This window comes from Humulus lupulus, chromosome 2 (genome assembly GCF_963169125.1).
Source record: "Humulus lupulus chromosome 2, drHumLupu1.1, whole genome shotgun sequence".
NCBI lineage: Eukaryota > Viridiplantae > Streptophyta > Magnoliopsida > Rosales > Cannabaceae > Humulus > Humulus lupulus.
In genome coordinates, this window is record NC_084794.1 from 7,698,502 (window position 1) to 7,725,686 (window position 27,185).

Genomic DNA, 27,185 nt, shown 5'->3' on the forward strand with positions numbered 1-27,185 from the left:
TTTTTAAAACTTTATTAGAAAACCTATATAAAATGTAATTTTCAATATAATTTTTTGTTTTTGCAAAAATAACACTTTTAACTGCAATATACATTGCCTTATAACAAAATTTGGATTATAATTTCTTTACCTACAAACCATAAACGTTTGAGAAGGGCTAAACTAGCCCCCTACGAGAAGGGCTAAACTCGCACCCTTATTGACGTTTGAGATTATTAGGCCACAAGTGGATCACTCAATGAAAGCCCAATTTCATGTTCGGCCTTCTAACTTGAACATTACAGTACCATACAATTTTTTCTAGACATTTATAAAAATAGTATATAACTTTTTGTTTTTGCAAAAATACCACTTTTAACTGCAATATACATTGCTTATAAAAAAATTTAGATTGTAAAAAAAATAACAATATTTAATTTTCATACTTAACCACGAGTCACACCCTAATATAATTAATATGGGTTGAATACTCTAATTTTAGTTAAGCATTACAATCTAGAGAAAGATTGATGTGGGTTGAAAATCTTGCGTAGCTCATTTCTTAAAATTTTTCCAGATGTATTCTTGGGTATGGTATCCACAAATGCCACGCGCCTTATCTTCTTGTATGGTGACACCTGCACATATATATGGAAATTTTTTATAGCTTGTACTATTAATATAATGCAACTAAGATTTATTAATACAATATTTAAGCCCTCAAAGAATGTTTTTTTTTCACCTGTTTGGCTACGAAATTCATTACTTCTGATTCCCCAAGGATGCTGTTAGGTTTCCGTACCACAACACCCATTGGTACCTCACCAGCTTCTTCATCCGGATATCTGTATATATTTTTATTATAGTGTTACTATTAGACATTTTAAAAGGTTCAACACTATATGAAATGTCACTTTATCATTCGTTAATGATACTTAATAATATTTATTAAATTAAAATGTACAGGACCCGACACTAATAACGGTATGCAACTTCTTGAGTACCACTAATAGTCCTTATCAATACTCTTTATTATTATAATGTGTATACTCACTATTTTAATCTTTTGTATTTTAAATTAAATATAAAAAAACTAATAAGAATTCTCTGCATCAAAATTAACTCTCTACTACTTTTTTTTCAAAAAAGAAAAAGACATTTTTCCTCTTGTTTCATTAAAATTAATTAAATTTAAGTTATACTTTAAAATTCAATACAATCTAAGCCCTCAAGAAGAATTTTAAAGATTTATTTTATCTTAAAATAATAATAAATTAGTTAACAAAATCATACTAGTTATGATAAAACAAATATATATAAAAGCATCTTTGTTTTATAAAAAAAAAATGACTAAAGTTAAAAAGAAACTGAAAATTACTTTGAGAATATTTTGTAAAAGATAATAAAGTTATTATTAGAATTTTAAAAAAAAAAATGATACTACAAAGAAAGTAAAAAAAAAAAAGCATAAATATATTAGGAATTGCGTACGGTATGACAGCAGCATCAATTATCTCCGGGTGGGATTGAAGCAATTGTTCCAACTCTGCCGGAGCCACCTGAATTAGCTAGCAAAGGCAAGTCTTAAGACCCTTTTTCTTTTCTTTTTTTTTTTAACAAAAAATAAAATAGAGAAGTGGGTATTTTTATTGTAGTTATATTAGGAAGAGTACGTAGTAACATATTCATGTTATGAAAAATATGTATATAAAGTAAGTAGGTAGGTAATAATGAATTATATTTGGTTATAGTTTGGTTTGGTTTTTGGACCTGAAATCCTTTGTATTTGATTAGCTCTTTGAATCTATCGACGACAAAAAGGAAGCCTTCATGGTCGATGTAACATAAGTCTCCCGTCTTCAACCACCTCTCTCCTCCTTCATCTTCTACTATGGCTGCCTTACTTGCTTCATCATCACCAATATAACCTAAATTATACATATATATATATACAATACAGTATCTCCATTAATATATAATTGGCATTATTCTATCTATGACTATAAACCAATTGAGAACGTAATCACCACCAACTCATACATGCATTAAAAATTTATTAGATATATATATATATATTTGATCTCTCTGTTAGAATGTAGTGGAAAGTGGTGTAGAAGTATGGGATTCCATCTCAAAACCAATTGGTGATGAGTGGAGTAACTCATACTCTTATAAATGGTATGATGATCCCATATACTTTCCATGTGGGATTCTATTCTCTAACATCCCCCTCAAGATGGTGCCTATCTCGTTGGCTCTTTTGGCTCACTTTCTCCGAATCACAAATGGCTCTTTTGGCTCTCTTTTTTGGACTGGTTTTGGATTTGGATCGGACATACTCGTTAGAGTTTTCTTTGGCTCTGATACCATGTTAGAATGTGGTGGAAAGTGGTTTAGAAAGTAGGAAATGGTGCATGGTAAGAAGTATGGGGTTCCATCTCAAAACCAATTGGTGATGAGTGGAGTAACTCATACTCTTATAAATGGTATGATGATCCCACATACTTTCCATGTGGGATTCTATTCTCTAACACTCTCCTTCAAATATACATTTGAAGAGAAATTGTAAGATATAAAAGGAGTCATCATACTGTTATTGTAATTTAATATAAGGTCTCACACATTTGAATTTAATAAGTATTATGAAGTATCGCTCACAAACTATAACATGGCAACTCATGTGATGTTTGACTTTTTAAGATACCAAATAATAACAATATAAATAATCCTAAACTATATCAAAACCAACCACTCAATATATCTTTTCTATATAAAAAGTGTGTAAATAGCAAATTTTTTTTTTGTAAGGGTTTTTAATTTTTTTTATTAATCTTAACGGAATATTCTTATATTTAACAAAATATTCTTATATTTAAAGGTAGATTGTAAACATAACTTAAACTTAAATAATTAAATAAGTTAAAATATGATATTTTTAAGATATTTTACAATAATAATTTTTTAAAAATAATAAAATCATATATTTTATAACTTAAATACAATTTAATTAAACTTAAATTTAATATTATATTAAACATATAATATATAATTTTTTGTTATCACTGTTAAATTTAAAAACTAGAACAAGCATAAACTTAAACAAAAATAAATTAATTAATTAAAATATGATATATTTAAGATATTTATGATAATTTAAATAATTAAATCATATTTATTTAAAAATAATAAAGTCATACATATTATTTTTTTATCCTTATAATTTTGTGTGATAGTTTGTTTTTTTATCAAGTGATTAAACTTTTTTTCTCCATCAAATTCACCAAAGAACAGATACATTAAAATCTAAAAATAATTTATGCATGTATACTACTGTATATACTATGCTTTTTTTTATTCTTATTTTATTTCTATTGTTAATATTTTTTAAAATATTATTGTATTTTATATATATCTGTAACTATGTAAATATATATTTATGTCAACGTTATTTAAATTTAATATAAAAAAAATATTAATATAAATATTTATATATACTATGAAATTATAATTCATTTTATTCTCAATATATATTTAAAAAAAATAGTAAATTAGTTTTTATTAAAATTATCGAAAATGTTTATATATATATATATACATATATTAGTTGGCCGGCTAACAAGTATGACATTGTACTTTAAATAATGTTCTTACTTTTTTTTTATTAAAAAAAAATCTTTGCAATGATACCTTTCATTATTGAGGGTCCCTTAATCCAAAGCTCTCCTTCCTTGCAGGGAGGCAAAGAATCACCTGTTTTCGGATCCACTATTTTGGCTTCAAACTCTTCTGATATCTTTCCCGATGAACCCCACCGCAGACTTTCTTCCGGATTTACTGGCCGGAAAATTGCCCCCGCCGTCTCAGTAAGCCCATAACCCTTAAACCACACAAATATAATGGATATCTTAAAATATATACAATGGAATAATCTTATGATTATATCAAATCAATAATAAAATTAAACCTGGGCCAAAGCTACGTTGGGAAACCTAGCTTTGAAAGCCTCAATGATCTCTTTCCTTAGGGAGGAGCCACCGCAAGCCACCGTTTGTAATGAGCTCAAGTTATAGGCCGCCATTAACTGAGTACTACCCTTCACCAGAGCCACCACAATCGGCGGCACTAGCGCCGCCGTGGTCACCTTGAACTCCTCTATCGCCTTAAGCATTTTCCTCAGCTCATACCTCTCCATCAACACCTCCGTATCACCAATCCCAACCCCCTTGATGAAGCTAATGAACCCGTAAATATGGAAGTACGGCACCGTTTTGAGCAAAACACCGGGAGCCGTCTTCCCTACGCGCCACGCTTGTGCGTCGAAGCTCGCCACGAGCGATATCAAATTGCGGTGAGTCAGCATCGCTCCCTTTACTCTCCCTGTAGTCCCCGACGAGTACATGATCACTGCCACGTCGGATTGACTCACTCCGACTGGGTTCAGTTCCCGAGTCGAACCCGTCGTCACGAGCGAGTCGAACTCGGGAGAGTCCATCGAGATTATGGTTCCGATCAAACCTCCGAGCTTGTGAGCTATTGCTGACGTGGCAAAGGCGACGCCCGGCTTGCTGAGCTGGAAGAGTCTGGCGATCTCTGACTCGGTGCTGACCGGGTTGGCAGGAGAGATGACGACGCCGAGAGTGAGTAGCGCGAAGTAGAGGATCGGAACTTGGAGCGAGTTAGGGGATAGTACGAAGGCAGTGTCGCCCTTGGTGAGGCCAATCTGGGTTTGGAGATTGACTGCCAGGGTTTGGACCCGGCGAGTGAAGTGGGCATAGGAGAGGCGGTGACCCGTGTCAGAGTTGATGAAGGCGAGTGAGTCTTGCCAGTTCCATGGGCAGTTGCGTAGAAGGGTAAGAGTGTATTCGGCTGCTGAGAGAGGGAGGTGTTCGAGAGGAAGGTGAAGCATGGGAGGTCTCAGGCTTTGAAAGGTCTTAGTTAGTGAGTTGAAACCGCTTCTGGGGTCGACGGTGTTTTTCATAGCCATGGTGGTGGAGTACTGGGTCGAGCTATGAGTGGTGATGAGAAAAATGAAATTTGACGTAAATCGTGTTTTGTTAAACTTTAGTTTACTTTTTTTTTTTTTTTACAAATGCGTGAATATATAGTTTACTTCATTGTAGTTTATTGCTATTGTGGCAACCTATGCAACAAATATGTTTCTGTTTTTTTAACATATATATCAATTAAATGAATAATCCCTTTAAATTTGACCCAAAAAAATAAAAAATAATCCCTTAAAAAAAGATGAATAAAATTAAATAATACACTTAATTTAAAAAATATATACAATAATACATTTAATATATAATATTTTAATAAAATTCAATAACAAATATATTACTATATAAAAATATTTGATAAAACACAATTTATTATAAATACAATGGTACCGCGTACTCTAAAATATTATGATAAGTCCTTTCTTTACTCCCACAAAAAAAAAATTCCTCCAGATATCATGAAACTATAATCATATTTAAAGAGCTTTGTTATATAAATATATAATTGGCAATTGGTGTGTCACTTTTGCCCTTAATAGTGGAGAAATTGTAAATCAATAATTGCGGCAAAATCCCTATTCTTTTTTAGTTCGAGCACTGATAACCTTAATTTAAAATTTTGATGGCAATATCTCTGACTGTTATGTTTTTGTTGCAGCCATTCACTTTTGAAGCGAAGAGGATGTCCATCGAAGTGGAGCTGCAGATCCAAGGACTATGAGTGAATTTTGATTAGGTTAGGAAGTTTTGGAGATTTGAACATAAGAAAAGTTTGAAGATGACCTTGGAAATGGCTACGATGGAGTTGTGCTCTTCTGGTTCAGAATTTTCATTCCGTTGTTAACTGAAAATAAAAAACAGTCCAGTCCAAGATAGTGGTGAGCCACCGAGTGACCGGCCAGGCAACTGAGTTATGATCTCGTTTCTCTCTCTGCGGGTTCGGTTTGGACATTAGGCCCATAAGTAGATCACTCAATGAAAGCCCAATTTCATGTTGGATCTTGTAACTTGAAAATTTTACAACCATTTTGCAAGGATTGAAATTATTTTCCAAGACCTCGGGTTTATTCCCTAGTGAAGAGAAATCAGCAATTTATTGTGGGGGCATGGAGGAAAATGAGGTTCAGCGTATTTTAGATGCCTCTGGCTTTCAGCGAAGCTCATTGCCTTTCAGGTACTTGGGAGTGCCTATTTGTGCTAAAAAAATTTCTGCCAAGGAGTGTTCGGTTCTCCTTGAGAAAATGACTGGGAGTATAAGGCGGTGGAGCACTAGGAATTTGTCTTTTGCTGGGAGGATCACTCTTATTAATTCGGTTCTTATCTCTATTCACTCATATTGGAGTCAATTATTTCTTATCCCGAAAAGAATCCTGAAGGAGATCAATGCTATTTGTCGTGCTTTCCTGTGGCACGGGACATCAATTAGTTCTAACTCAAGAGGGGTTGCTTGGGAGAAAATATGTCGTTCTAAAAGGGCTGGAGGGCTTGGCTTCCGAAACATCTTGGCATGGAATAAAGCAGCTCTTGGGAAGTATGTCTGGGCAATTTCTTCTAAGAAGGATGACTTGTGGGTTAAGTGGATAAATTCTGTGTACATAAAGGATCAGGTTTGGTGGGACTACTCTGTCCCTGTGCAGAGTAGCTGGTACTGGAAGAAAGTTGTTGCTGTCAAGGACACTCTTAAAACTTTGGTTGATGAGCATCAGTTCTCAGTAGGGCCTTATAGAATAAAACAGGGTTATGAGCTAATCTGGCCAGAAGGCGATAGTTATCAATGGAGTAAAGAGGTTTGGAGTAGATTTAACATTCCCAAACAGAGATTTATTTTTTGGTTGGCTGTCCAAGATCACCTAAAAACTAGAGATAAGCTGTACAAGTTTGGTATAGTGCAGGATTGTGCTTGTCTCCTGTGTGGAGTTGAGAAGGAATCTGCTGCTCATTTGTTTTTTGAGTGTATTGTTAGCAAAAGATGTTTGCAGGAAGTCAAAAGCTGGCTTCATTGGCAAGCTAAATCTGTTTCATTGCAGCAGCTGGTTAGGTGGAATACTCGTTCTAAGATTAGCAAATTCAAGAAGCTCTGTTTTGCTGCTTGCCTTGCTGCACTGGTGTATCATATTTGGCAGTCCAGAAATGATGCCTTGTGGTCCTTAAAAATAGCTAGATTAGATCTTATTGTAAAAAGGATAACTGAATCTGTTAAAAATAGAATCTTATTTGTTTGGCCTAAACATATTGGGCAGGAAGATATAGAATAGTTTGAGAAATTATAGTTTGCATATTTATTTTTATATTGCTTATTTGTTATGGTGTATAGTCTGGTGCAGGCCTTGAGTTAAGGTGCTGTTAGTTTTGTAATTGGTTGTTTGTTGGAATATATTTTCTGATTTCCCAAACAAAAAAAAAATTTACAACCATACAATTTTTTCTAGATATTTATAAAAATAGTATATAATTTTTTGTTTGCAAAAATACCACTTTTAACTACAATATTCATCGCTTTATAAAAAAATTGAATTATAATTTCTTTATATACCAACCATTAACGCCCCTACGAGAAGAGCTAAACTCGCACGACGTTTGAGATTATTAGGCCCACAAGTGGATCACTCAATGAAAGCCCAATTTCGTGTTCGGCCGTCTAACTTGAACATTTTACATTACCATACAATTTTTTCTAGATATTTATAAAAATAGTATATAACTTTTTGTTTTGCAAAAATACCATTTTTAACTGCAATATACATTGTCTTATAAAAATATTTAGATTATAAAAAAAAATAACAATATTTAATTTTCATACTTAACCACGAGTCACACCCTAATATAATTAATATGGGTTGAATACTCTAATTTTAGTTAAGCATTACAATCTAGAGCAAGATTGATGTGGGTTGAAAATCTTGCATAGTTCATTTCTTAAAATTTTTCCAGATGTATTCTTGGGTATGGTATCCACAAATGCCACGCGCCTTATCTTCTTGTATGGCGACACCTACACATACATATATGGAAATTTTTTATAGCTTGTGCTATTAATATAATGCAACTAAAATTTATTAATACAATATTTAAGCCCTCAAAGAATTTTTTTTTTCACCTGTTTGGCTACGAAATTCATTACTTCTGATTCCCCAAGGATGCTGTTAGGTTTTAGTACCACAACACCCATTGGTACCTCACCAGCTTCTTCATCCGGATATCTGTATATATTTTATTATAGTGTTATTATATATATTAGACATCTTAAAGTGTTCAACACCACATAAAATATGACATTTTATGATTCATTAATTAGAGATACCTAATAATATTTATTAAATTAAAATGTACAAGACCCAACACTAATAACCGTATGCAATTTCGAGTAACACTAATACTCATTATCAATACTCTTTATTATTATAATGTGTATACTCTCTATTTTAATATTTTGTATTTTAAATTAAATATAAAAAAAACTAATAAGAATTCTCTGCATCAAAATTAACTCTCCACTACTTTTTTTTTCAAAAAGAAGAAGATATTTTTCCTCTTGTTTTATTAAAATTAATTAAATTTAAGTTATACTTCAAAATTCAATACAATATTTAAGCCCTCAAGAGCAATTTTAAAGATTTTGTTTTATTTTAAAATAATAATAAATTAGTTAACAAAATCATACTAGTTATGATAAAACAAATATATATAAAAGCATCTTTGTTTTATAAAAAAATGACTAAAGTTAAAAAGAAACTGAAAATTACTTTAGTATATTTTGTAAAAGACATTAAAGTTGTTATTATACTATTTTTTTTAAAATGATACTACAAAGAAAGTAAAAAAAAAAAAAAAGCATAAATATATTAGGAATTGCGTACGGTATGACAGCAGCATCAATTATCTCCGGGTGGGATTGAAGCAATTGTTCCAACTCTGCCGGAGCCACCTGAATTAGCTAGCAAAGGCAAGTCATCATGACCCTTTTTCTTTTCTTTTCTTTTTTCTTTAACAAAAAAAAAATAGAGAAGAAGTGGGTATTTTTATTGTGGTTATATTAGGAAGAGTACGTAGTAATAACATATATTATGTTATGAAAAATATGTATATAAAGTAAGTAGGTAGGTAATAATGAATTATATTATTATGGATGTGGATGTGGTTGTAGTTTGGTTTGGTTTTTGGACCTGAAATCCTTTGTATTTGATTAGCTCTTTGAATCTATCGACGACAAAAAGGAAGCCTTCATGGTCGATGTAACATAAGTCTCCCGTCTTCAACCACCTCTCTCCTCCTTCATCTTCTACTATGGCTGCCTTACTTGCTTCATCATCACCAATATAACCTAAATTATACATATATATACAATACAATATCTCCATTAATATATAATTGACATTATTCTAATTAAGACTAAAAACCAATTGAGAACGTAATCACCACCAACTCATACATGCATTGAAAATTTATTAGATATATATATATATATATTTGATCTCTTCTTCCAATATATTATAAATAAGAGAATGAGTATTACGACATATAGGAAAAACACAAACGTTTTAAATATACTAAATAATCATAAATATCAAAACCAACCACTCAATATATATATATATATATATACATATATTGGCCGGCTAACAGGTATCACATTGTACTTTAAATAATGTTCTACTTTTTTTTATTAAAAAAAAATCTTTGCAATGATACCTTTCATTATTGAGGGTCCCTTAATCCAAAGCTCTCCTTCCTTGCAGGGAGGCAAAGAATCACCTGTTTTCGGATCCACTATTTTGGCTTCAAACTCTTCCGATATCTTTCCCGATGAACCCCACCGCAGACTTTCTTCCGGATTCACTGGCCGGAAAATTGCCCCCGCCGTCTCAGTAAGCCCATAACCCTTAAACCACACAAATATAATGGATATCTTAAAACATATACAATGGAAAAACCTTATAATTATATCAAATCAATAACAAAATTAAACCTGGGCCAAAGCTATGTTGGGAAACCTAGCTTTGAAAGCTTCAATGATCTCTTTCCTTAGGGCGGAGCCACTACAACCCACCATTTGTAATGAGCTCAAGTTATAGGCCGCCGTTAACTGAGTACTACCCTTCACCAGAGCCACCACAATCGGCGGCACTAGCGCCGCCGTGGTCACCTTGAACTCCTCTATCGCCTTAAGCATTTTCCTCAGCTCATACCTCTCCATCAACACCTCCGTATCACCAATCCCAACCCCCTTGAGGAAGATAATGAACCCGTAAATATGGAAGTACGGCACCGTTTTGAGCAAAACACCGGGAGCCGTCTTCCCCACGCGCCGCGCTTGTGCGTCGAAGCTCGCCACGAGCGATATCAGATTGCGGTGAGTCAGCATCGCTCCCTTTACTCTCCCTGTGGTCCCCGACGAGTACATGATCACTGCCACGTCGGATTGACTCACTCCGACTGGGTTCAGTTCCCGAGTCGAACCCGTCGTCACGAGCGAGTCGAACTCGGGAGAGTCTATCGAGATTATGGTTCCGATCAAACCTCCGAGCTTGTGAGCTGTTGCTGACGTGGCAAAGGCGACGGCCGGCTTTCTGAGCTGGAAGAGTCTGGCGATCTCTGACTTGGTGCTGACCGGGTTGGCAGGAGAGATGACGACGCCGAGAGTGAGTAGCGCGAAGTAGAGGATCGGAACTTGGAGCGAGTTAGGGGATAGTACGAAGGCAGTGTCGCCCTTGGTGAGGCCAATCTGGGTTTGGAGATTGACTGCCAGGGTTTGGACCGGGCGAGTGAAGTCGGCGTAGGACAGGCGGTGACCCGTGTCTGAGTCGATGAAGGCGAGTGAGTCTTGCCAGTTCCATGGGCAGTTGCGTAGAAGGGTAAGAGTGTATTCGGCTGCTGAGAGAGGGAGGTGTTCGAGAGGAAGGTGAAGCATGGGAGGTCTCAGGCTTTGAAAGGTCTTAGTTAGTGAGTTGAAACCGCTTCTGGGGTCGACGGTGTTTTCCATAGCCATGGTGGTGGAGAACTGGGTCGAGCTATGAGTGGTGATAAGAAAAATGAAATTTGACGTAAATCGTGTTTTGTTATTAGTTTACTTTTTTTTTTTACAAATGCGTGAATATATAGTTTAATTCATTGTAGTTTATTGCTATTATAAGTCATAAGGACGTGGCAACCGAACAAAAATTAAGGCTCATCATCAATTTACAGTGTTAATATAGTTAGAAAAAAAAGAAAATTGTAAATAATTTAAATATATATTAAATAAATAGATGATATATCTTAAAATAATTGGTGGGAAATTTTGTCTGGGCAACCTATGCAACAAATATGTTTATGTGTTTTTTTAACATATATATCAATTAAATGAATAATCTCTTTAAATTTGACCCAAAAATAAATAAATAAATAAATAAATAAATAATCCCTTAAAAAAACTATGAATAAAATACAATAATACGCTTAATTAAAAAATATATACAATAATATATTTAATATATAATATTTTAATAAAATTCAATGCTAAACATATTATTATTATATAAAAATAGGACAATTTTCCTATAGGGGCTTTATTTTAAGCCCTATCAGTGGGGCTTCATTTTATGCTTTCAACGTGCATAAAAAAAAATTAGTTACGTGTGCAACATGTTTGAACTTAGTTTTTGGTACTGTAAACTATTCAGAATTTTCTGAAAATTTGCAGGATGCTCTAAATAGCTACAATATACACGGTCATAAAATAAATCGCGCCGAAAACTGTTTACGGGTCGAGAACACTGAAAGCGCCACCGGTAAGACTTAAAGTGAAGCACCTATAGAATAATTTCCCTATAAAAATATGCTATAAAAGACAATCTATTATAAATACATGGTACCAAATGTACCCTAAAATATTATGATAAGTCATTTCTTTACTCCAAAAAAAAAAGTCCTCCGGATATCATGAAACTATAATCATATTTAAAGAACTTTGTTATATAAATATATAATTGGCAATTGGTGCGCCACTTTTGCCCTTAATAGTGGAGAAATTATAAATCAATATTAGCGGTAAAACTTCTTACTTTTTTTGAGTTCACGTACCAATAACCCCAAATAATTTTTTTGATGGCAATACCCCGACTATTACATTTTTGTTGCAGGCATCCACTTTTGAACGTTAAGTGTCAGTCTGGAATAATGATGTCCATGTGTCGTTGATTTATTAGTCCATGTAGTTAATGATGTGGCAATAACTTGATGATGTGTAATATTCAAAAGGGTTTTTGGCGGTGAAAATACCCAATGTTTTCATGTTGTTCCACTTTTACACCCAATTTTTATTTTTTGCTGTGAATATACCTAAATCCGCACGAACAGTGTCTCCGTCACTACTCAACCCCTAACAATGTTAAAAACGCTTTACATGGGCAATTGCATATACAAACTCAAACACATATGTTTTTAAATATTAATTGCAAAGAATAAATAAGAAATTCCAGTGGCTTAAAAACCATGTGCTTCATTTATACTCACATTTCATGTAGAAAAAGCGAACCTACACTCAAAGTTTTCTCTGAAACTAATTTCTTGAGACTCTGTAGATTACGACTGGGAAGATCGTAGAGGACGACGAGTAGGAGTAGGAAAATGAGGAATTGGAAAAAATGCCCGTGCTTCAGACTGATGACGAAAAACCCCATAAATATGGTAAGCCACGAACGAACTAAGCTAAGCTTAATGCCAATGTTTTTATGGGATTTTCTTGGTATTGCAAATAAGGCATTTTGTTTTGAGGAATGAAATGATTTTGTCTGTATATGGGTTTAGGGGAGGATTTTTATAGTTGCCTGGGCAAAAAAATGTTCTATTTTTGTTTTTGTTTTTAGGTAGTTAGACATTTATGTCTACCTAAGAGAAACATTTACTTTGGAATCTTTTTTTGGACCTGTATGCTGAGCAAGTGGAGTTCACTTGTTTGTTTGATTGTGTTGTGCATGTACTTTTATGGGATAATCTTTGTTTTGTTTGAGTAATGTGCTTTGTTGTATATCACATGAGTTTGTCCATTTTCCCACTAACTTTCTTTGTATTTTTTTATTATCTGATATGCTAGATCTGTGTGGGGGCCATTACTCTGGCAATGCACCATGGGGGAAATTTATTCACTCCATTTGACAGCAAAAGATATCATGGAGGCAAAGTTTCTTTTTTTGACTGGAATCACACTGATTACTTCAGTAGATATGAGTTGGACTGGATGGTGCAATGCTTAAGGTATAAATTGCCTATGGGTTTTGTGTGGAAGCCTAAGAAGAAGCATTTGAAATTTGCTAAAATGGTAATTGGTGATAAACGAGTGATTGAGAATAACAATGCTTTCAGATAGGCAGAAGGGCTTAGAAAATGCATTAAGTATTGAATTTGAAGGTTCGGAAGTGAGATACTGTGTGAGACATATGCATGCCAATTTCAAAAAGCAATTCCCTGGACTCTTACTTAAGCAAATGTTGTGGGTTGCTGCAAGGTCAACAACTAAAGTGGAATGGAAAAATAGGATGAATGAAATTAAGCAGGAGAATGTCAGGGCATGAATGGTTGATGAAAAAAAACCAGAAGAATAGACCAAGTCTCATTTCAGGGAGCATGTGAAATGTGACAATGTTATTAATAACCTCTATGAAAGTTTCAACAATGTCATTCTTGATGCCAGAGACAAATCAATTATCACTCTGCTAGAAAATATTAGGCTATAGAGAAGATTAGAGCTAGAATGCTTGCTTCTCAGAGTAGACAGAAGAGCTATGCTGATCCCAAGCGCAGGAACGTGGAGTTCCAGGTAGGAGACTATGTTTTCCTCAGAGTCTCACCATGGAAAGGGGTGAAAAGGTTTGGGAAGAAAGGCAAGTTGAGTCATAGATTTGTAGGTCCATTTGAGATCCTGGAGAGGATTGGTCAGGTGGCTTACAGATTGGCTTTGCCTCCGGCGTTGTCTGCCGTGCATAATGTGTTCCATGTATCAGCTCTTCGGAGGTATGTATCTGATGTGGGCCATATTCTAAGTTATGAAGATCTGGAGCTTGAGCCGAATCTCTCCTTTGAGGAGCAGCCAGTTCAGATACTTGATAGAAAGGACAAGGTCCTCAGGAATAAGACAATACCTTTGGTTAAGGTATTGTGGAGGAACAGCAAGGTCGAGGAGGCGACCTGGGAGCTGGAGTCAGACATGCAGAGTCAGTATCCCGAGCTGTTCAGGTAAATTTCGGGGACGAAATTTCAGTAAGGAGGGGATAGTTGTAATGCCCCGAATTCTTCGATGAGTTTAACGGCATGAATAGTAGGCCGGGAGGGCCATATTTGTTTAATTATGTGATTAATTGATAAATGCATGTATATGTTGATTATATTATGATATGATGTGAAATGCATGCATGTGAGTCCATATCTCCTATTACAGGGGTGTGATGGTAATTTGGCCCGTTGAGGGTAATTTGTGTATTTGGGTGCATAACTTGATTTGTGAATGAGATTCCATTATTATGGAGATATATTCGAGCTATTGAACATGAGACGGTTATTTTTAGTGGATTAGCGGTTTTACCATAATGGGGTCAATTTTGGGGTAATAGAAATGTTCATTTGATGATAAATTGGGAATATTTGAGATCAGGGTGAAATTTTGGAGGTTTTGACTATAATGTCCCCGGGGGTGTTTTCGGGACCCCGAGCATTAGGTTTTATTTGAGGTTACTTAAGTTTGAAGTAGCTTATCAGATAGAACATACGATAAGAAAACCTTCCGTTCTCCCTTTTCAAAGTCCGTTTTACCGTTTAAGCCTTTTTGACGAAATCTTGAGTTCTAGGAGTCGGAATCGAGTGAGGATCGAGGCATAGCGATCCTAGGGAAGATTAGAAGCTTCTTAACCGAAGGATTCGACGGAAAACAACCCAATTGAAGGTAATCGAAGTTTAAGTTTTGAGTTTTTCCGAGTTTCTAAGCTTTGAATTGATTTTGTGAATTGTTGAGTTTTCGGTTCGTTTGAGCTTTGGGTTTTGAGGGTTTTGATGCGTGGGGAAGCTTGGGAAATTTGTTTTGATGATTGGGGTATGTTTAGGTGTGTTTTTGGAGGCTTTGGAGTGTTAGAAACGCGTTTGGGAATGGCCCAGGGTTGGGGGCCGCGGCCCTGTTCTTGAGCGCCGCGGCCCTAGTTCGATGAAGCAGGTGTCAGGAATTTGTGCTTGCTGGGCGCTGCGGCCCTTGATGGAGGGCGCCGCAGCCCTTGCCTTAGAGAACACTGGGGGCCGCTGTAACACCCTCACTTATTTTAGTTAAAAACCATATTTGAGGTGTTATGTTTTAAAACTATATCATAATTTATTTCTGCGGAAGTCTGGACATTTTTTTTTTTTAAAAACTTGAAAACTTATTTCACATTATTTACATTAAACATAAAGTGTGTCTCAAACATATTATACATAAGTATTAAATAACCCAATTTATTTTCAAAACATAACTTCACACTTTATTACAAACATCTCACTGATAACTGAAATAACCCACAAAAAGGTCGATGTGTTCATATGTACAAATCAGGGTCAGGACCATGCTTCAGTTCTCCTCATATCATTCACATATTTCTTTCTCTACCTGCAACACAAGACAACTGTGAGCCTAAAGCTCAGTAAGCAAAGTAATGCATGCAATGCTAATGATTACCCAATATCAATGGACATATACAACTTCTTTTTAAATTTTGGGCCCCTTAATATTGTGCACACTGTTTGAATTGGTCAATGCCTGCAGGGCTTGTTACACATATAATACAAAATCCCATGGGTTCTCCTCCGGCTAGCCTTCACCACAGTAGGGCACATTAAAAACCTTATTCCATCGTTGCCCCGTCAGGCTCAAGAGTTAAGGCGGCCACACACTGTGGTGTCAATACATATAACAATAACTCATATGGAGGAGAAATAAAAACGGAAATATGGCAAACAATATAATTGGTTCACTAAACCTAGCCCCAAATTATTGGGCAGCCACTATAAGCCTACTATAGGCCTCCGTTTACACTTATTAACACTTTCATTTGCCTTTTCAAAACAGTGGCACTGAACTTAAACTTCTTATTACAACTTTCTTTTATGTTGCACAAAACTTGCAAAGGCATCATATAATTAATCATCATAATATCATGCATGGTCTTATATCATATAATAATTTACCATATCACTATTATGCCATGCATACAAATTTATGATGAAGTGTCACTGTATGTTAATACCACTTACTCACAAAATATTCATATAATGCATACTTTCACATAACACATAATTCTTGTGTTGCAGTTGAGTACTTTACTTACCTTTTGTCCACAATATATTTCACCGTGTAACAAGTGATGTCTTAGGTATTGATGTGCTTATCCTGACAATAGCATGGATTTCTCATCATAATGATGGCAGTAATACATTGAACTCTCATTTAAAAATACCCATAAGACTTCATATCAAATTTCATACCCAAAACATGCCTAAAATGCCTTAAACCACCTAGATCGAGCATTAGATTTATCTTAGACATTTGGGGAAATTTTGACAGAGTTTCCCCTTAATTTTAGCTATCCTCAAATATCAAAATACACCAATAATCAACATCAATTAACCTGCCATAACCATATATCCCAAATACCAACATGATTCATCATAAAGTTATCATATACCGATTTTGATAAAATTCTTATCTCCTAGATCATCACCCAAATTAAATGAGTCTCCACATATATTCAAACATTTATAAACATATATACTCTCTTATAAACTCAATCAAATAACCAAAAATCATCTTGTACTCCAAGAACCCCAAAAACCTCATAAAACACAAAATTTCACTTACCGAGCAACTTTTCGGCGAAAACAATCTCTTCAAGCTTTTCTAAACCTCAAACCACTTGGAAACCCCAAGAAATATCTTAAAAAGGATAAAACACCATATATAAGTTCTCAGAAAAATTCAAAAACATAGTTTAACTTCCAAGTACAAGAACTTACCATAAAAAGGCTAGAACTAAGCTTAATCTACTTCTTTGGCTTTGCTTTCACTTGGATCTCCTTAGAATTTCTTCAAACCAGCCAAGAAATGGTTTTTGGTTTTCTTTTCTCTCTGTTTTTCAGAATAATGGTCGTGCAAAGTGATAAGGTTTGATGAAAATTCCTTATTTTCAATGATTTAGCCTTATTGTCAAAAGTTGACACCTTTCATCTCATCATTTCACCTTTTGACTTATGAAAACCTTATCACTTCAATAATTTCGACTTAATCATCTGCTAGGCCTATTATCCTTATGTGTAAAACACTCATACCAAACCTTAGGTCCATATGACTTCATACCCAATAGTTATGCTTACCCGATCGAGCGTAGCACACTTATGCTAAGCTCGTTTTGACTTTGCATCAATACCACTGATTATGTATACCTCCCATCAAGAATTGATCTAATGGTTCTAAAACCATTTTTACATCATCAATGAGACCTTAATCATACCTCGATTACATTTGGTAAATCCATAAATACTCAATTTTACACCGAAATACTAGTAATCGACATTGTACTATTTTCCACTACTTAACCTATTTTGCCTTCTATATCTCACTTTCAACACTTAATTCCATGCCTTGTCCATATTTTTCATACTTTCTTATATCTTGAGCACATCAAACACCCATAAAAGACAACTCAAATGCCACAAGGTTAATAATATTGAGCATACATATAGACATCACATACACAACTTTTATACTTATACATGAAAACACTTATAAGAATATGCATATGCTCAAATTATACATATTGTATGATATGTAATGCAATGCAATCATGTGATTATTGGCTATATATATCAAAATAATGTGGGTGCTACAATCCTCTACACGTTATAAAAATTTCGTCCTCGAAATTTCTCTTACCCAAATAGCTCTGGGTATTTAGATTTCATTTCATCTTCCCGTTCCCATGTCATTTCCTCAATGTTTGAACTTCTCCACAAGACCTTAACCAGTGAAATCTTCTTATTTCTCAACTCTTTCTCTTTTCTGTCAAGAATTTTCACTGGTTTTTCTTCATATGTTAGGTCTTGTTCAACTTCTATTGGCTCGTAGTTTAGCACATGTGAAGGATCTGGCACGTATTTTCTCAATAATGAGACATGAAAAACATCGTGGACATTTGACAGTGATGGCGGTAATGCCAGTCTATAGGCTACCTTTCCCACCTTTTCCAATACTTCAAAAGGTCCAATAAATCTTGGGCTTAACTTCCCTTTCTTTCCAAACCTCATTGCTCCTTTCATAGGGGCAATTTTCAGAAATACCTTGTCCCCAATGTTGAACTCCACATCTCTTCGCTTTCGATCAGCGTAACTCTTTTGCCTACTCTGAGCAGTTAACATTCTTTTTCTTATCTTCTCCACTGCTTCAGTTGTCCTTCTGACCAGATCTGGACCAAGATACTTTCTTTCTCCCATTTCATCCCAATGAATTGGTGATCTGCATTTTCTGCCATATAACATTTCATACGGTGCTACACCAATCGTTGCATGAAAGCTATTGTTATAAGAAAACTCTATCAGACATAAATACTTCTCCCATGATCCTTGAAAATCTAGGACACAAGCTCGAAGCATATCTTCAAGAGTTTGAATGGTCCTTTCAGATTGTCCATCAGATTGGGGGTGATATGCCGTAGTAAACTTCAATTTTGTGCCCAATGCTCTCTGCAAACTTTCCCAAAACAATGAAGTAAATCGAGCATCCCGGTCTGAAATTATAGATACTGGCACTCCATGAAGTCTAACAACCTCTTGAACATATAATTCAGCCCACTGATCCATAGTATAAGTCATGCGTACCGGAAGAAAGTGTGCTGATTTGGTATATCGGTCTACTATAACCCAGATAGCATCATGTTGTTTAGAAGTCTTTGGCAATCCAACTACAAAATCCATAGTAATCTCTTCCCATTTCCACTCTGGTATCCGTATTGGTTGTAGTAAACCAGCAGGTTTCTGATGTTCAGCTTTCACTTGTTGACAGGTTAAACACTTGGCTACAAACTCGACCACATCCTTTCTCATGTTGGGCCACCAGTAGTGTCTTTTCAAGTCATTAAGCATCTTGGTCGTCCCCGGATGTACTGAATACAAGGTATTGTGAGCTTCGGTAAGGATTTCTCTCTTCAACTCCTCATTATTAGGGACACAAACTCTTTCCTTGAACTTTAGCATCCCATTACATGACACACTAAACTCATTGACCTTCCCACTTTCCAATTCACCTTTTTGTTCCACCAAGTAAGGATCCTCACATTGACCTTGTTTGATTCTCTCTAACAAGGTAGACTGAATAGTCATCACTGATAATCTTCCTGTGATCACCTCAATCTCCGCTCTGCACATGTCCTCCTGAAGTGGTCTTGTCAGTTTCCTCAAAAATGACACATTACCATGAGACTTTCTACTCAGTGCGTCTGCAACTACATTTGCTTTTCCAGGATGATAAAGTATTTGACAGTCATAATCCTTCACTAGCTCCAACCATCTCCTTTGTCTCATATTTAATTCCTTCTGAGTGAAGAAATACTTGAGACTTTTATGATCGGTATATATTTCGCACTTCTCACCATACAGATAATGTCTCCAAATCTTTAGTGCAAAAACAACTGCTGCCAACTCCAGATCATGTGTTGGATACTTCTGTTCATAGTCCTTCAATTGTCTAGAAGCATAAGCTATGACTTTGCCATTCTGCATCAACACACACCCTAAACCTTGCTTTGAAGCGTCACTATAAATCACAAGTCCTCCTGATCCAGATGGAATAGTAAGTACTGGAGCAGAAACCAATCTTTGCTTCAAATCTTGAAAACTTTTCTCACAAGCTTCAGTCCATTCAAACTTATGATTCTTCCTCGTGAGTTGTGTCAATGGCATTGCTATCTTGGAAAATCCTTCAACAAATCTTCGGTAATAGCCTGCTAATCCCAGAAAACTCCTTACTTCTGAAACATTTGTTGGTCTATTCCACTTACTAACAGCTTCAATCTTTGATGGATCCACCGCAATACCATCTTTTGAGACTATATGGCCCAAAAATGCCACCTTCTCTAGCCAAAATTCACATTTCTTAAATTTGGCATAGAGTTGTTTTTCTTTTAATTTCTCCAACGTCAACCTCAAATGTTCCTCATGTTCTTCTTGGGATCGAGAATACACCAAGATATCATCAATAAACACTATTACAAACTTATCAAGGTAGTCCTTAAACACCCTGTTCATCAAGTCCATGAATGCAGCTGGAGCATTAGTTAATCCAAATGGCATCACAAGGAACTCATAATGGCCATACCGAGTTCGAAATGCGGTCTTTGGTACATCCTCTTCTCTAATCTTTAATTGATGATACCCAGATCTCAAATCAATCTTTGAAAACACTCCTCTTCCTTGTAATTGATCAAAAAGATCATCAATTCTAGGAAGTGGATACTTATTCTTGATTGTCAACTTGTTCAATTCTCTATAATCAATACACATTCGCATCGTCCCATCCTTTTTCTTCACAAATAGCACCGGAGCTCCCCATGGTGAAAAACTAGGCCTGATAAACTTTTTATCCAGGAGTTCTTGCAACTGTATCTTTAATTCCTTTAGTTCTGCTGGTGCCATTCTATAAGGTGCCTTGGACACAGGGGCTGTACCAGGAAGTAGCTCAATCACAAATTCAATTTCTCTGTCTGGAGGCAATCCTGGTAAATCTTCTGGAAATACTTCTAAGAAATCTCTAACTACCGGTACATCTTCCGGTTTTAACTTTTGCTCCTTATACGTGTCAACCACACTGGCGAGATAACCCACACATCCACTTTCCAACAGTCGCCTGGCCTTCATAGCAGAAATTAATGGAATGCAACTTTTTGATGTCGCTCCAGTAAACATAAACTCATCTTCCTCTGAAGGCTTAAATATCACTGTTTTCCTTCTACAATCAATAGTGGCATTATACTTTGAAAGCCAATCCATACCCAAAATCACCTCATAATCGGCCATCTCTAACATTATTAGATCAGCATATAATTCCCTACCATCAATGCAAATAGGAACCCCCCTCAACCAATGAGTAGAATACAGAATCTCTCCAGATGGTAACATTGTACTAAAAACTTCTGACAATTTTTCACACGATCTACCCAACCTTTTTACATATGTCAATGATGCAAATGAATGCGTGGCACCTGAATCTATTAATGCATGAGTGAGAATACCAGATGCAAAAATATCACCTGACACAACAGAGTTGTTGGTATCAGCATCAGCCTGAGTAATCGTGAACACCCTAGCATTTGTCCTCTGAGGTTCATCCTTCATTTGTTGGTTCTTCATCAATGGACAATCTTTGATAAAATGATCCCCCTTGCCACATTTGAAGCAGCTCTTAGTTAGAAGCCTGCACTCCCCGAAATGATTCTTTCCACAAGTTTGACATCGTGGCATTTGTTGGAATCCAGGTTGCCTGTTTTGCTGACCTCCTTTAAATTTCTTATTCTGTCCTTGTCTAAATTGGAAATTCTGGGCCCCTTTTTTGTTGTCATTGTGAAAGCGGCTTTGTTCTTTGTTGAATGGAGTGTCTCTACGAGGCATGCTAGTAGCAGCTTTAGCTTTTGTTATTTTTTCTTCTCTGTGTTCAGCTCTCAAAGCTTTCTCCACAGCCTGAGCATAAGAAAGAGGCCCTGTACGTCCCATATCTACATCTCTAGCCAATTCTGGTTGTAGACCCTCCAGGAAGCGATTCACTCTACTAGTTTCAGTGTTAACCAAGTCTGGTGCAAACTTGGCTAACCGGTCAAATGTCCTGGCGTACTCAGCCACTGATAGATTCCCCTGTTGCAATCTAGTGAACTCACTTACTTTGGCAGTCAACACAGCTTCATTATAAAACTTCTCATTGAAGACCAGTTCAAATTCTGCCCAAGTCATCTGATTCACTTCTCTAGTCTGCTTAACCACTTCCCACCAGATCTTAGCATCCTTTTTAAGTGTATGAGCAGCACAAGAAACTTTTTCCCTGTCACTTAGTTGCATGAACTCAAAGATGTCTTCTAAAGAACTCTTCCAGTCTTGTGCGTCAAGTGGGTCAGTGCTACCTTCAAATACTGGTGGGCGTTGTTTTCGGAACCGTTCATATAATGGTTCCATGGGGTGCACTGCAGGTGGAGCTTGTGGAGGTGGAGCTTGTGGAGGTGTTGGAGTTTCAGTAGGTGGTGTTGGTGCTTGCCTTTGTCGTTGTTCTGCTAACAACTTCTCAATTTGTTCAGCTTGTCTATTCACCACCGCTCGAAGTTGAGCCATTTCTTGTTCATATTTATTGCTGCAAGAGCCTTCAGTAGCCCCCATACCATGTTCATGATCCATCTGTGTTATTATATATCTTTTAAGACAAAATGTCCATAACTTATGTCATTTAGCCAATAAAGCACATGATGCATGCAACCAGCACATAATAAATGCACACATAAAACTTACAGATGAACTGAGCATTATCCTTTCCTCAATGTGTACATATGAACGGTCTACAAGAACATTTTAACCATGGCGCTCTGATACCAACTTGTAACACCCTCACTTATTTTAGTTAAAAACCATATTTGAGGTGTTATGTTTTAAAACTATATCATAATTTATTTCTGCGGAAGTCTGGACATTTTTTTTTTTTAAAAACTTGAAAACTTATTTCACATTATTTACATTAAACATAAAGTGTGTCTCAAACATATTATACATAAGTATTAAATAACCCAATTTATTTTCAAAACATAACTTCACACTTTATTACAAACATCTCACTGATAACTGAAATAACCCACAAAAAGGTCGATGTGTTCATATGTACAAATCAGGGTCAGGACCATGCTTCAGTTCTCCTCATATCATTCACATATTTCTTTCTCTACCTGCAACACAAGACAACTGTGAGCCTAAAGCTCAGTAAGCAAAGTAATGCATGCAATGCTAATGATTACCCAATATCAATGGACATATACAACTTCTTTTTAAATTTTGGGCCCCTTAATATTGTGCACACTGTTTGAATTGGTCAATGCCTGCAGGGCTTGTTACACATATAATACAAAATCCCATGGGTTCTCCTCCGGCTAGCCTTCACCACAGTAGGGCACATTAAAAACCTTATTCCATCGTTGCCCCGTCAGGCTCAAGAGTTAAGGCGGCCACACACTGTGGTGTCAATACATATAACAATAACTCATATGGAGGAGAAATAAAAACGGAAATATGGCAAACAATATAATTGGTTCACTAAACCTAGCCCCAAATTATTGGGCAGCCACTATAAGCCTACTATAGGCCTCCGTTTACACTTATTAACACTTTCATTTGCCTTTTCAAAACAGTGGCACTGAACTTAAACTTCTTATTACAACTTTCTTTTATGTTGCACAAAACTTGCAAAGGCATCATATAATTAATCATCATAATATCATGCATGGTCTTATATCATATAATAATTTACCATATCACTATTATGCCATGCATACAAATTTATGATGAAGTGTCACTGTATGTTAATACCACTTACTCACAAAATATTCATATAATGCATACTTTCACATAACACATAATTCTTGTGTTGCAGTTGAGTACTTTACTTACCTTTTGTCCACAATATATTTCACCGTGTAACAAGTGATGTCTTAGGTATTGATGTGCTTATCCTGACAATAGCATGGATTTCTCATCATAATGATGGCAGTAATACATTGAACTCTCATTTAAAAATACCCATAAGACTTCATATCAAATTTCATACCCAAAACATGCCTAAAATGCCTTAAACCACCTAGATCGAGCATTAGATTTATCTTAGACATTTGGGGAAATTTTGACAGAGTTTCCCCTTAATTTTAGCTATCCTCAAATATCAAAATACACCAATAATCAACATCAATTAACCTGCCATAACCATATATCCCAAATACCAACATGATTCATCATAAAGTTATCATATACCGATTTTGATAAAATTCTTATCTCCTAGATCATCACCCAAATTAAATGAGTCTCCACATATATTCAAACATTTATAAACATATATACTCTCTTATAAACTCAATCAAATAACCAAAAATCATCTTGTACTCCAAGAACCCCAAAAACCTCATAAAACACAAAATTTCACTTACCGAGCAACTTTTCGGCGAAAACAATCTCTTCAAGCTTTTCTAAACCTCAAACCACTTGGAAACCCCAAGAAATATCTTAAAAAGGATAAAACACCATATATAAGTTCTCAGAAAAATTCAAAAACATAGTTTAACTTCCAAGTACAAGAACTTACCATAAAAAGGCTAGAACTAAGCTTAATCTACTTCTTTGGCTTTGCTTTCACTTGGATCTCCTTAGAATTTCTTCAAACCAGCCAAGAAATGGTTTTTGGTTTTCTTTTCTCTCTGTTTTTCAGAATAATGGTCGTGCAAAGTGATAAGGTTTGATGAAAATTCCTTATTTTCAATGATTTAGCCTTATTGTCAAAAGTTGACACCTTTCATCTCATCATTTCACCTTTTGACTTATGAAAACCTTATCACTTCAATAATTTCGACTTAATCATCTGCTAGGCCTATTATCCTTATGTGTAAAACACTCATACCAAACCTTAGGTCCATATGACTTCATACCCAATAGTTATGCTTACCCGATCGAGCGTAGCACACTTATGCTAAGCTCGTTTTGACTTTGCATCAATACCACTGATTATGTATACCTCCCATCAAGAATTGATCTAATGGTTCTAAAACCATTTTTACATCATCAATGAGACCTTAATCATACCTCGATTACATTTGGTAAATCCATAAATACTCAATTTTACACCGAAATACTAGTAATCGACATTGTACTATTTTCCACTACTTAACCTATTTTGCCTTCTATATCTCACTTTCAACACTTAATTCCATGCCTTGTCCATATTTTTCATACTTTCTTATATCTTGAGCACATCAAACACCCATAAAAGACAACTCAAATGCCACAAGGTTAATAATATTGAGCATACATATAGACATCACATACACAACTTTTATACTTATACATGAAAACACTTATAAGAATATGCATATGCTCAAATTATACATATTGTATGATATGTAATGCAATGCAATCATGTGATTATTGGCTATATATATCAAAATAATGTGGGTGCTACAGCCGCGGCCCAAGGTGCTAGGGCCGCAGCCCTTGCCCTGTTTTCGCCCCGTTTGCTCGTTTTGACCCCGGGAACCTAGTTTTAGGCCTCGGGAGTGTCCTTGCTATTTGGATTGGTTTGGATTGATCTCTTGGAGGCTAGATATTGGTTTGGAACCCTTGATTATCATGATTATTGATGGTATCCCATATGTGTTGTGTTTAGGTGACCGCTAAAGGACTAAAAGCTAAATCGTTCTCAAGGGTCGTTCTTTTGTTCATTCTAGCTCGAATCAAAGGTAAGAGAACTGCACCCCAAGTGTGACATGCATGGATGTTCATGAGGCATGTTGATTGTGAGAATATGGACATGGATTGAATATAGAATGCTTAGCATATGTTGCTCACTTGTGCATGGTACTGACTTATTAGTCAGGTTCGGCAGTGGTACTGGGCACTGATCACGTTGAGCTGACTCATTAGTCAGGACGGCCTTAGCATGTATTACACAAGCCAATAAGATTTGATCTAATCGTCTATTAGCATTGAATGACTCAAAGAGCATTAATGCCAGACCGACCCCGAGGGTCGATGATTGAAATAAGCGCTTGGAGGCTAGTGGCTTACTTAGCAGCCACTCTCCCATTTGAAACAGTGACGTGCTTGTCAGTCACTCAGTATGGTTTACCAGAACCTGTTGAAGGCTAGTGGCTTACCTAACAGCCACTCTTCCATTTGAATTAGTGACTTGCCTGTCAGTCACTCAGTGTGGTTTATCAGGACCTCATGTGATATTCACTCATTTGTTTAAAGCTTTATGCTCAGTATGGTCATAATGATAATCGTTTGATAATGTTTATGAAAGTGTTATGTTTTCTTGCTGGGCTTTGGCTCATGGGTGCTATGTGGTGCAGGTAAAGGGAAAGAAAAGCTCACCTAGCCTTGAGTGGAGAGCTGATGTGGTGTTGTGTACATATGCGGCCGCTTGACCACCACTGTAATGCCCCAAATTTCCTAATAAGGTTTAAGACCTTGATTAGGAGGCCGGGAGGGCCATAATTGATTTATTATAGTATTTAATGATTATATGCATGTTTATGTGAATTATATTATTATATGATGGTGAATGCATGCATATGGGCTCATATGTTAATTATGAGGGTAATTTAGTAATTTGGCCACTGTGGGCGTAATTGTATATTTTGGGTGCGTGATTGTGATTAATTAATATAGCCACATTATAAGGTGGATTGGCTCGAGCTATCGACATGAGACGATCATGAGATGTAAGTGTTCGGTCTAGTCATAACGGGTTAAGTTCGGGGCTCGGGGTGAGTCTCGGGGTGAATTTAATGATTAGAGCGTTACCAGGGATTTTAGGGTAACGGGATATGAATTATTGGAATTTGAGGGTATTGAGAATAGCGGGAATTGGAGAGCGTTAATTACAATTAACGAGACAGGCGAGAAAGGACGGTTTTACCCTCGGAAGATTTCAGAGGGGTTTATTTGGCTTAGGGGTATTTTGGTCTTTTGACCCTAAGGATATATATGACATAAAGGGCTGTAGAAAACAGAGTAAAAACAGAGTCTATCCTCTCATTCTCTCTTCCATCTCGTACAAGCTTTCTCCCTCACCTTCCCTTGAATTTTGAGAGCCCAAATCAAGAAGTTAAGCTTGGAAATCAAAAGTGGCAGCTAGGGAGCATGTAACAATCATCTAAGGGGATTCAAAACTGTGTTTAAGGTGAGTTCTAGCCAATGAATTCAGGTGTGCTCTGTTTTTTTAAGTGTTGGTTTTCAGCTTTTGATACTTGTGAGAAGTTTGGATTCAAAGGGGTTTTGATGGATTATAGGATTGGGTTTTGATGAGGGGAGGTTATGGGTGTTGTCTATGGGTTTAATTGTATGTTAGCAAGAGGTTTTATGGAAGTTTGAGGGGCTGGTTCTAAGGGAAACACAGGGGCAAATTTTGAGTTCGCGTGCTGGTTTTAGGCT

The 27,185-nt window shown here is 35.9% G+C and overlaps 2 protein-coding genes across 2 annotated transcripts; both read right to left on the reverse strand.

Annotated features, from left to right (window-relative positions):
* Nucleotides 1–488: 488 nt before the first annotated feature.
* Nucleotides 489–5,162, reverse strand: LOC133817120 (4-coumarate--CoA ligase-like 9). The gene is made up of 6 exons (XM_062249529.1): nucleotides 3,944–5,162; nucleotides 3,667–3,856; nucleotides 1,750–1,907; nucleotides 1,471–1,538; nucleotides 722–824; nucleotides 489–617 (listed from the first exon to the last, which is right to left on the reverse strand). Exons 1-6 carry the CDS (start codon nucleotides 4,961–4,963, stop codon nucleotides 489–491), a joined length of 1,668 nt encoding a protein of 555 aa, XP_062105513.1. The 5' UTR covers nucleotides 4,964–5,162.
* Nucleotides 5,163–7,842: 2,680 nt separating this feature from the next.
* On the reverse strand, nucleotides 7,843–11,022 carry LOC133817121 (4-coumarate--CoA ligase-like 9). Its single transcript, XM_062249530.1, has 6 exons — nucleotides 9,946–11,022; nucleotides 9,669–9,858; nucleotides 9,143–9,300; nucleotides 8,837–8,904; nucleotides 8,077–8,179; nucleotides 7,843–7,971 (listed from the first exon to the last, which is right to left on the reverse strand). Exons 1-6 carry the CDS (start codon nucleotides 10,963–10,965, stop codon nucleotides 7,843–7,845), a joined length of 1,668 nt encoding a protein of 555 aa, XP_062105514.1. The 5' UTR covers nucleotides 10,966–11,022.
* Nucleotides 11,023–27,185: the final 16,163 nt, after the last annotated feature.